Source organism: Oreochromis niloticus, linkage group LG14 (genome assembly GCF_001858045.2).
Source record: "Oreochromis niloticus isolate F11D_XX linkage group LG14, O_niloticus_UMD_NMBU, whole genome shotgun sequence".
In the NCBI taxonomy this organism is placed as follows: domain Eukaryota; kingdom Metazoa; phylum Chordata; class Actinopteri; order Cichliformes; family Cichlidae; genus Oreochromis; species Oreochromis niloticus.
This window is the reverse complement of record NC_031979.2, coordinates 15552501-15564705: the sequence shown is the minus strand read 5'-3', so window position 1 is coordinate 15564705 and position 12205 is coordinate 15552501. Positions and strand designations below refer to the sequence as shown.

At 38.0% G+C, this 12205-nt stretch overlaps 1 protein-coding gene across 9 annotated transcripts in view; it reads left to right on the top strand.

The window, feature by feature from the left end:
- Window positions 1–12205, top strand: part of kirrel3b (kirre like nephrin family adhesion molecule 3b) — a 164313-nt gene that overhangs the window by 111016 nt on the left and 41092 nt on the right. For 6 of the 9 annotated variants that reach the window (XM_019345339.2, XM_013269383.3, XM_013269385.3 and 3 more), the window contains exons 5-6: window positions 2152–2321; window positions 9068–9218. In XM_019345339.2, the coding sequence (XP_019200884.1) occupies window positions 2152–2321; window positions 9068–9218 (321 nt within the window). The remainder of the gene's footprint in view (window positions 1–2151; window positions 2322–9067; window positions 9219–12205) is intronic. The other 3 variants (XM_005474592.4, XM_019345338.2, XM_013269382.3) reach the window with 1 other exon arrangement.

Here is a 12205-nt window from a genome sequence, read left to right as displayed (position 1 = left end):
ACCTTGCATCCAATTGCTGATAAAGAACCAGGCGGTGACCACATTCTCACAAAGATTCTTTCTTACTTGCCTAGATCAGCACACTGTCTTGTCTTATCTGCTTGTGCTGACCTGAGATTCCTCTACCTCTCCCGACCCTCCGCATATTAATGAAGTACAGATGAAAGGGAGCCAGCCAGAATTAACACTGCATTTCACACTCAAGTACATAATAGGAATCAGTAAGTCTGAACTGTCTTTGAAATAGCAGTTTTCCTGGTCTGATTGGTCAGAGTTAGGTCTAGCCAGAGTACAGACTTCATTGTTCCCACGCTGGTCTGACTAAGCCTTTATTTACTCAAAAAAAGCAGTCGTGATAGTTGTGTTTGCAGATTATTTGATTAATAAATATTTTTCCCATTTCCATGTTTTAATCAATAATGTTATGTAATACAATGATATTAGTCACAGTAGAGTAAAATCTACCCCCCTTACAATAATCAACCACAGCATGAAAACCAAGATCTGCACGTCTTTGTCACTGGAGTGCTGTGTTACCCTTGATGACCAGGCTTTATATGTGTATTCAAACTACAAAGATATGTGACCATTTTACCAATAAAACATCTTAAAATGCAGCAAACACAGCTTGAAGAACTTTTTATCAGCAGAGGAATTGGTCTTTGTTTAGTGCAATCTAAAACTCTAAAACTGCATCTGCTCAGTGAATACATGTTTCCAAGCCACAGTACAAGACAAGCGCCGCCTCTTCTTGTTCGATTATTTTCTGCTGTATCTAAAAGGGATCTGCAGACAAAAATCCCAAAATAGTCACCTTATTATTGTGTGCAGTACATTTCTGATAAACAGTATTTACCACTAACCTCAATGAGAACCTGTTTCCTGTAACTGCTTCAAAATGAACAACTGAATACTGAATGTAGTAAGCTCAGTCGGAAGGGTTTGTTTTGCATTATGTCTAATTTAATAGAGTGTTGAGTGAGAAACAAAAGTGAGTCTAAAATGCAGCGCTGGAAATAAACAGAAATATATGCAGGGAATACAATGTTCTTCTCACTGTAAATGCAGCTATCTGGGTCTGAGATTTAACTAGGGGTGTTGTTAAAAACACATTTAGCAACATTGAACTAAAACTAAGTTAAGTTATAACATTTTTTTCCAGTTATTTAAGGAATGAGCAACAGAGCGGCATAGCTACGTGCACGCCATTCAGGCCCTAATGTTGCCATTAAAGAGTGCTTTTATACATATTGTCATTCAATGTCCAGAAAGAACCCAAATTGCATTTTCTCTGGTTTCATTCTTCTCACATCTGTTTGACAGCATAAATCTAACCCATAACAACCTTTCTTCCAATCATGATGCTATTGCACGGGAATATGGCAGCTGCCTGCAGCCTTTGATTTCATCTTGCCCCAGATCTGCATTGTAATGAGCACTCAGGTCAATCAATAATTCACTGCAGTTTCACTTATAAAAAAAAAAAGAGTGAGAAAACAGATCAGCTCATGGGTAAAACGGGAATATGACTTTGATCAGTGCCATTAGAGACACATACAACACTGTAGCACTGCTTTTGTCTTTCTGCTGTATTTGTCAACACAGTAAGAAATAAAGGGAGGAAATCTGTGTGTCTGAATTACATTTAATGCTGACACATATGTGCTGAGTCTGCAATGAGTGATGATGGAGTTTATTGTTGTTTAGAGAATCATGCTGGGACTTCAGTCTGCAAAGCTTTCCTTGCTTTGAAACCACACCATTCACTGAGTTTTCCATTAGGTATGTGGTAAATACATTTTTCTCTGAAGTCATTACCTTTAATGAACACCTAACAATAGCTGCGGATTTTGTTTTCTAAAGAAACTTAATTTGATACAATGAACTAGCATTTTGTCCCCAGTTGGCATCATAAGTGCACCCATTAAAAGGAAACTAACTCTGATATATAGTTAGGGTTTCGCTGCGAATTCGTAGCAGGCATTACTTTTCTGCAGTTTTGTGTTATTTGGGTCATCAGAACTTTTTGGATCATAATGCTATGTGGGCCTAACTTTGCCATCAACATAAATATATCACACATTAAACACGTGCACGTCTGCACATTTTACTAACGGCCTGTCTTTCTTTGTTTCTGTCTCTGATCAATAGTTCCTCCAGAAGACCCAGTCATCAGCGGAGGGCCAGTTGTAAGCCTAAGGGCCGGTGACCCACTCAATCTGACCTGCCATGCTGACAATGCCAAACCTGCGGCCTCAATTATCTGGATCCGCAATGGAGAGGTCCTTAATGGGGCCATGTACTCCAAGGTAAGCATAGAGGTGTGTGTCATTCCAGGTATGTAGACCAGCTGGGAAAGGGTTGTTGATGACGTGATGACGCAAGAGTTGAATTTTTTTATATTACTTGATTTGCTATTATTTGTTAATATTATTAACATTTTCTCTACTTAAATTAAACTCTACTCCATTTTTACCATTTCACCGAGTGTCCGATGGATGGATTGCTTTTAAAAATGCAGTCCCTTGAAAATTCCGATCGCGTTTGAATTACTAAAATACGGCTGTTTTTTTTTTTCTTTCTTTTTTTTTTCCTCCAGTACCCAAAGCAACTCAGATAGCGGTGAGATCACAGAGCTATCCATGGCTTTGCGTTTGTCTTCAGTGTTTAGATCTTTTCCTTCAGTGGCATTTATCCCACCACCCTAAAAAACTCTACGATGTCACTTTCGCTGCTGGAATCTGTCTGAACCTTTTCATGCCACAGTATGAGTCTCAATGACAGATCACGCTTTTGATGCTGCGGTACACAACAGTGCCCGTTCGCACCAGCCCAATGTTGGGATCACCTGATCCCCATAGACTCTTGACTGACATTAGCCCTTAAGGCTAATCGTCCATTCAGCACTGTCATGTTCTATTTCTATTTAAACAAAGGACATAAAGAGACTCGGCACTTTAGAGCACTAACACCTCCCCCGCCTTCCCTCGCTCCCTGTACTGCCTCATCCCATTATCGGCTTTTTTCAAAGAGCATATAAATGCCATTGATTGGACTGTGGTACAGCACCAGGCCGTTTTGAATAAAGTGATTGCTGGAGGTGCCGTTTGCTAATACTGGGCGGGGAGTGCGCTTCCTGCCTTCACTTCCTCTCAGAGCGAAGCCAGATATGGGGACATTCTGTGCTGGTAGCTGATGGATGCTCGCATGTCTGTGTTGAGCCGAACGATGTGTGTCTCTCCTCTTTTATCTCTATTGCCTAACATTATGGAGTGAGGTTGGGGGGGTCAATTAAAAGAACATGACTCTTTTGTGGATCCAAAGAGCAGTGTGGGAGACTACATCATCGTCATCCGATCTGATGGTCTTCTCATATCCCACAGATGTAGAGGACTAATGTGAGCAGATGTGGTGGAGGATTCACAGAAATAGCTTTCCTGATGATGTCAAAAGTAATGATGGTTGTGACCCGAAGATAATTTCCCACTAAAGGCCTCAAAACCTCATTTCCACGAGCTCTTAGCAAACTATTTACTGGAACAGTGGTTAAAGAGAAAATGTATGATTAACACCATCGCTTGGCAAATAATGTGCGTCAGTTCTCCCATGGAAGAGAGCAACTTAAATGATGCATTGCTTATCATTAGTGAGGGTAGCTTTCAGTAAATATAAACTGTGGTGTATCATGGAGGAGGCACCCCAAATAATTAGAGAGGAAAGTAAGGTGAGTGGTTCAAATGTCAAGACTTGCTTGGGCTTGAGTAAATTATTGAATAATGCTCAATTCTCAACTCCCATCTGCTCCAGTGGAGCTGCTCAGCAGAAAACTGCAAAGGGCTGTTTGTAACACGCAGCCTCAAGGTCTGAGCTGTGCTTAGGAGGTGTGCAAATTTGCTCCATGATACATTTGTGTTGGAATGGTGCAACAAATCTTTTGAAGAACATGATGCACTTCCTTACCGTAAAGTCATTCTTCACAATGTGCAAGATATTTTTCCTGAATGCTTTGGTAGCAAACTGAGAGTGGGAGATAGAGGATTATCTCAGTGGTAGAAGGGGAAAAAAGAACAAAAAAAAAGGAAGGAATTATATTTTTATGAGCCATTCTTGTCCTGGCGTATGGAACACCATTTTGTATACAGTCTCTGCTTTGTCACCTTTTAATGCCAGGTAAAGGTGCTAAAAATCGTATGAAGTTGATAATATCAGTGTTAGCAGGAAACATTTTTTTAGTTTTTGTCAGTTTTTCTTTTTTCCAACCCTCAGAAATATTTAACACAGCTGCTTTTTTACTGTCCCTTTATTCCATTATGAGTTTTTTTCTCATAAAGCCATGGGAGGTTTGTGTAATTAGAGCACTTTATTGTATTTTAATCATCACACTCACTGCATAATGGGAAGGGAAATACTTACAAATAAAGTAACTAATTAAAATTTGGTCGAGCATTATTGTGTCGCATTTCTTTTTATTTTGAGACAGGTGTAATGATGTAAGTCAAAGGCTCCTTAGTTTCAACTGTACACGTAATCACTGGTTCCATTTTAAAAAGATCTCAAAAGATTTTGACAATCCAATTAACCTCATTTATTAAACATTAAAAGTAAAGGTGAAATATAGATCACTTCAATTAATTGCATTTAACAGCTTTTGAAAACAATGAGTTAAGTAAAAGAAACCTATTTAACCTCAGTTACCATATGAAAAAACAAAAGAAATAAAAGTATATTTCATATATATATTGTGCAATTAACTCAAGAGAAGAGGAACATTTTGTGGTGTAGATTCAAAAACTGTTTGAATATAAATAATTTGATCAGGTCAAAGTAATTTTGGAAGAATTATTAGAAAAATAATGATTATATATTCGTCTTTACACGGCACATTTACCAGCATCACTGTGTATGCCTTCAAAGTTTAATTAGGTCATCTTAATGTCAAAAAATGTAATTTTTCTTATGATTTTTACAGATTTTCCAGTTTTAATGAAGTTTATGTTGGTGTTGACCAGTAGGAAATTGCATATAAATTTTCTTATTAGGCAAAAATTATATGTAAATTTATATCCATATACAGTACTATGCAAAGGTTTCGAGACATCTGTCATTCTCTTATACTTTGCTAGGAAAATGGGTGAAAGATTAAATAATTTATTGAAAAACAAACAGACATACATTGAAATATAGTTTATAAGGCAAAAACAGAGTTAGTACAAAGCTCGAGTTTAAAAGTCAATATTTGGTATGATCACCTTTATTCTTCAACACAGCCTGAACTCTCTTAAGCAATTTATTTAAGTAGTCTTCAAGATACTTTGTAACTTTGGATGTTCGCTGCGTTTTGTCCTGTGCTATGTCTGTTCTGTTCACTGAGGATCTCACTGTTTCAGTAATGTTGAGATCCGGGCTCCGGGAAGGTCAATCCATAATCGATAGTTTTCTGTTGTGTGTTTTTCTATTAACTTGTACTTTTGCTCAGTTTTTTTCCCTTTTCTTATGGACATAGCTTTCAGATAGAGTTTAGTTTTATCTTAGGCCGGTTGCATCTGCTTTTGTCTTCAACTTTCTTCCAGTTTCCTCATATTTTTTGAGGGCACACTGCACACCATGCTGAGATATGCCAAGGTTTTGACTAATAGCTCATTGTTGATACAAAAATACTATTTTGTGCCTTTCATACTGTGTTATCTTTGAGATTTTTTATAGATCGGACTAAAGAAATGGGAACAAATGATGTGTTTTTATGACAAGCTACTAGTAGCACAGTGCATAAACACACTATTTAAAATTGGTTCTTTGCTAAGTTTTATATCTAGACACAACACTGGTTCATTCCTTGAGTAAAGAGGAAGAAAAACCAATTTATGCTTGAATGACTCATTCATTGTTAACAAACAAACAAAGGTCTGAAAATGGTCAGGCACAAGAACTGGACTGAAAATGAGTGGAAAATGTAGCCAATGTCCAAAGAAAAACTTTGAAAGAAAGTCTGGAGAACTATTGCTCATAACTTCATAAAAAAAATTAGAGGTGGCTATAAACCTTTGCACTTAAATTAACTGTATATTAAATGACATTAAATGACAATAAAGTTTTGCTTTCGGCTACATGTATTACAATTTGAGAAAAATACAAATAGAAGAGAGCTATGTAATCACAAGTAAGTATTTCAGACTAACAGTAGATGAACTTTTCTGGTATGTATGTCAAGTTTTATTTAATAAATTATCAATTAGGTTCATGTATTTTAATGACTAGTTAAGTAAATGGATATTCTTTTTGAAACCGCTCACTAAAGAAAAGCTCATAGTTCATTCTTTCTCTTTCTCTCCATTACCCATTTCTTTTTTACATGCAGCCACTTAGCTTCCAGAATTTTTTATGCTTTATGCTGAGGTGATCTGTCTTCAGTATTGACTGTTACTTTCTTTCCTAGATACATTTGGCTGCTCAGAGTTATATTTCACTTGGGATATGCATTACTCATAACACTCATGATTTTGACATGTGTCTGAATTCATTCTAAGTCAGGGTTCTCCCTTGTTATTAATACTTATTCTGAATAATTTGGTGGATGCACTTGATCCAGACCTTAAAACCTGGTCTCAGTACTGGGGTTGTGCTATTCTATGTTAACAAGGCACCGTAAACCACTGGCATATGATTTTCTTTTATTTGTTTGTTAGTTTGGATTTTTTGCTTCTCCATTGAACAAACATGCAATCATCAGTCTTTATGGATATAAACCTAACACCTCTAGCTGAGCTGTTATTGGACATCGTTCAGTTCTTAGACAACCTATTTGAGTAGATTTCTTTTGTTTGGTTGCTTGTTTTCCCAACCGGTCTACTTCTGAGAAGTCACTTTCACGTTAGGTTAAAGCTTTGATTGGCAGTCACAGCTTTACATTTAGCTTTTATGTAGGTATTGCTATATTAACTGGCCAGGGGCTTATCTAGCTGTGATGCTGTTTTTGTGAGCAAGAAGGCTGTCTGTCTCTTAAATGAAAGCCACAGAAAGCACGGTATACTCCTACTTAAGCCAGACCAAATTAGTCTACAAAGCAAGGAAATATTAGACCCCAGTAAAATGAGAGAAAAAAAGAGACATACTGAGATGCCCATCTTGAAACCCCAGCTAACATTGATTAATAACCAATTTTCACCTTTTTTGTAACCCTCTGGACGTCAGAAATGACCTAGTACCTAGTAACTATAGCTTAAAAAAAAGCCGACTCATTCCCTTTCAGTCCGGTTATTTTGTCATTCATCTCCTGCCATGGTAAAAATATTCTTCACATGGCTTTAGGAGGTGAATATAAAAATTTATCAAATTATAATGTGGCATGGTGTTGAATTCAATGCTGCAGCCAGCTAACCCCTTTTCTAAGATTAATGACTTCAGACAGGTCCAAAGCGACGAGGGAAACAATCCTGATTGTGTCAGAAAGGATATTACATTGACATATCCCGCGTCTGACAGCCAATGTGTTCTGCTTTAGAAGTGACTCATGCACAGTTATGAATTTCATCACATGGTTCTTCACATACAAATGGGCTTCCCACAAGTATGCAAGGGATCTAATATCCCATTACAAGAGAATACTTTTTTTTTTTCGCATCAGTAATACAGAGTTTCTAATCTCAAACGCGTTTAGTAGATACTCTACCCTGACGTATTTTAATTTGATCAGAGTCTTTTCCTGGAAATGCCTAGCCATGAGGTTTTACAACTTCCATGACATTTTAATCATGCTATTCACAATATAGTATGCTTAAGTGAGAAAGACAGCACAAATGTGGATAATTAAAATGTTCATATTAAGTGCAGAAATGAATGGATAATTACCACTGGTTTGTACTTTGGCAATGAACCTCAGTTTGACTCAGGAAAATGATTAATGGGTACTGATAATGGTAGATGGAATCTATATGTTGCATTTTAGTACAGAGAACTAAAAACTTGCAAAGTTTTAGTTATGTCATTTCAACTGCATACGTTATAAATCTAAATATACTCAACAGCCTGCAGTAGTTAACTAACAGCTGAGTAGATACAGGATCTGATCATCAGTATTTTTCTTATTGTATGGTTGCTACAAAATTATGCAAAGTGAAGGACAAGTACTGTATATATTTTTGGTAGGTAAATCCAAAGTTAGCAGTGCAGTAAAGCAAGTCAACTGAGCTCCTTCTGGTCAACGTAGGAGTAAAATATTTTGGTGTTCTTCAATAGGAAGGTATTTTTTGTGTCTTCAAGAAATGCAGAGCAACAGTGAGCCTGCTTTAAAAAGATGGCAGGGAAATGCATCCTGACTTTGTGGTTGACCACACTGTGCCCTGTTGCCCAAGCAATTTGTTCTAGTCAGTGACTTTGTTCTGTCCCGCACTGGTTAACATAGACTCCCAGAGCCCTCCCCTGAGCGTTTGAGGGAGCGTGAGAGCTACTGAGCGCTACCAACTGATTCCAGATGGCTTCCACAATGTAGGGCTCAGAGGATGAGCGCTGAAAAGAAGATTGATTTCCTTTGTGGAGTATGACAAGCCATGCACTAGAGCGCAGCTCTCCAGACACACAAAAGCAAACTCAAGAAATATATTTCTACTTTTTTTTTTTTTTAATATCAATCTGCTTTGCAGTAAAACTACAGGCCAGAGTGTTCTGAGGGTTTGTCTCTGGATCCCCAAGGGAGTAGATTTGTGTATACATAAATTTTCTGCCTTTTTGCAACAATTTTATACCTTTTCCATCAAAGCTTATCCAGCAAAGCGTTTCTTCCGCCTCTTTTCTCTGTTTGTGCGTCACTTAAACAATTTATAATCCCAGCTTGAATTGGGACTATTGAAGATACAATCCGATATCCCTCGGATTCTGCAGCATTTGGAGTTCAGTACTCTGCTCAGCATAAAAATAGCTCAGGTTCTATTTATTGATTATGATAAAGCCAATCCAAGGTCCCACTATGGTAATCCATTAGAACAACAAAACAAACTTGGCATAGATTTAGAGGCTTAAGCATTCATCCACAGAACTGCCTTAACTTTGCTCTGTATTTCTTCCCACTTTGCAGACCTTGCTCCGGGATGGCAAGAGGGAAAGCACCGTAAGCACACTCTACCTATCGCCTTCCAACATTGAGACAGGTCAGCAGATCATCTGTAAGGCCTCCAACAAGGCAGTCCCCAACGGCAAGGAGACCAGTGTCACAATTGACATTCAGCGTAAGCATACCACTTCTTCTCTCTGTTATTCTGATCTGTGAAGACCTTTTTCATGAAAAATATGGGTGGGCAAAGGGTCAGCTTAAAACTTGAATTTCTAAATATATGAGGCATTTCTCACATGTAGAGTCAAGACACTGTCAAATACCTGCGTGGCTAACAGTGAGAAAATCAAGCATTCATTCTCGACTCTGCTGGATATTTATAATTGGTTTCCATTTTTACTTACATACAGTAATCCTGCGTATGGACTGGTGCTGTATTAGTTTTTCTTTTTTTTCCCGTTTGTTTGTTCTGATGCAACATCAAAGAAGCCGTCTATCTAAAATGAATGGAGCCTCCTTTTTTTGGTCCATCTACCTACCTGCTGCGGCACTGCCTGTTATGGTACTGTGCGAACTGTATCCACCTCTTTTATTTCCATGCTCATGCCATCAATCTTTTTGATGAGAACATCTACAGTTCCCCTGTAAAATAGGCAAAGTAAGCCCAGCGTGTAAAACACATTCAGCCTCAATTGTCAGGGAATCTTTTTTCGATCAAGAAGCATTCACAGTAAGAGAAGGGCTCTGAACAAAGGGATTTTGCATCACTCACAACCCCTTCAACACCATTAAGTATGACTAATAAAGCAGAAAATGCTATTTAGAGAGCCATTATGACTGACGGCTCCATTCTTTTCATTATGCACACCACAAGAGGCAAGCATGGCAAGAGCGGGCACGACACGATCAGGCCAACTCAGGCGTGGGGGTAAAAAATGATTAACAATTGTTAGTGTTTGCAACTCTTTCAGTTTGCCCTCTTCATTTTTGTCATGCAGTCAGAGAGGGAAGTCATCCCACATGTAAACTGATTTGTCACCATGTATAATGATGTGTCTGTGATAAATGCTTGCCATCATAGCATCATCCTCGCTTCTGAATGTATGATTTAACCCTGAAAAATGAGTGGAGCAGGTTTCTAATTAGCATTCCAAAATGTGCTCTTTACACAATTAAAGCTCCTGAAAACATTTTTCACAGTGTGAGATCAAACCGAGCGACAGCAGAGACTAATTGTCAAGATTCAAATTGTCTCCCACAAGGCTTAGGCTCTTGTCTCCCTCGTTCTCACCTCCCCCGCCCTCTCCCAGATTTGACAGGTAATGTTCAGCACAGTTCAGCAGAACCTACAGTTTGTGCTGAGATCCGCTTCTAAATTAAGTTGCCTCTGAAATAAAACTCGCTTCAGTTGAACTTTGATTCATTTGTGCTCGATATCAATCTGTTTAATTTCAGTGCAGCCTTATTTGGTTGCAAGGGTTCTGGATTAGCAACAACATCTGTAACACAAGTGCAAAAAGATTATGCTTTAAAGACCTGACTATTCACCAAACATGCTGTAAATCTAACATCTTCAGAAAAGTGTTAAAGACAGGAACGGAACATTACAAGGTGGTGCCTTCACACTAAAGTTCTTTCCTTATACAAGAGGAAATAAGCACAAGCTGTGCTCTAATTCAAGTGCTTGATCTTCCTCAAAGCCAATTCCATAAAGGACAAGTTAATTACCAAGACACTGTCCTCACATGACAAAGTTTCAACAGCAGGAACTGCCAATATCCAGGATGATAAACATTAATTAGGATCATACAAGTACAGTGGTTGCTTTTATCAGTAACTCATAACCACCTTAGCTGGGCCGATGACTTGACTGTATGATAATTCCTTTTAATTGTCTCTTGACCTCATGAGTATGCTACACAGAAACTGCACACATTTGCTCTCTCTCTCTTGCACAGACACACAAATACACCTTCAGCAGTCAACTAATGTATGTGCAGACACGGTAGCGCTATCTTTTGTTACTTTGTTTCTTGAGGGCAAAAAGTCTGCTGGAATGTCATAATGCAGAGAATTGCAGAGGATTTACTAGTTATGTTCTCCATATGGGTTTCTCGGACACATTTTGCGAGGATTTTAAAATGGATCTGGGATTTGTCTGTTTGTTATTGCTTTGCTGTTTTGTGTAGAAGTACATACTTTGCAGGGAATCCGCAGCACAAATGAGTAAATAGCAGTCTGTAGTGGGAAGAAAGGTACAGTCGGGCGATGGGTTACACAGGAAAGACTGAAACGTCTGCCTTCAGTAAGTGTACAGGACTGCTGTACATTGCATCGCATGAAACAAAGCGCAGTGTAGTGGCAGCAAATAAGAAAAAAGTGACAAGCAAGAAAGCAAACACCCAATCCTGAACAAATCTTACATTTTAGATGTAACCAAATATCCCATGGCCCTGATAACTGAACACAGCAGCCATAGAGAAATACGATGATCCTTTTGTATTTGCATGCATACTTTTAATTTTGATTTTGTTATACTAACAATAGTAACTCGGTTTAATGAATCATAATGATGATATGTTCTAACAAGAGAGCATGTTACTTCTTATTCGGAGCAAGAGTGATGTTAGAAAGCGAACCTATTTCTTCATTCCACGGTAATATTTTTTTTAGTGAGACTTTTCTCAGAGAAGCTGAAAGCCATCACCCTACCTATCAAGGCAAGGGTTCCTTCAGGAGCTTCCTGTCAGCTTATGAGTTATATGTAACTCTCTGCAGTTTCTGCTTTACAGTTGTTCTTGGGTGTTCTATTTTAGAGGAAAAACCAGGCATACGTAACAATGTAACAATAAATGTTCATAATTGTTTTCAGAGTTAAGCGTTCGTAGAAAAAACGCAAGGCAGACACTGATGATTCTGCACTGCACCTCTTTAAGCTGAGTATGATCAAGTGTTGCTGCATTTTCTTTGACTTCCATAACACTGAATTGTATCTGGGTTCTACTTTTAAACCAGGGTCATCTAAATGTCACCCAAAATGTAAATAATTAAGCCTATGTGATGTTCTTAAATAATATAAAATTACAATTATTTTTTTGAACTCTGATTACATTGTTACCATTATGCTTTTTTGTACTGATATGCTGTCACTGTTGCTGTATT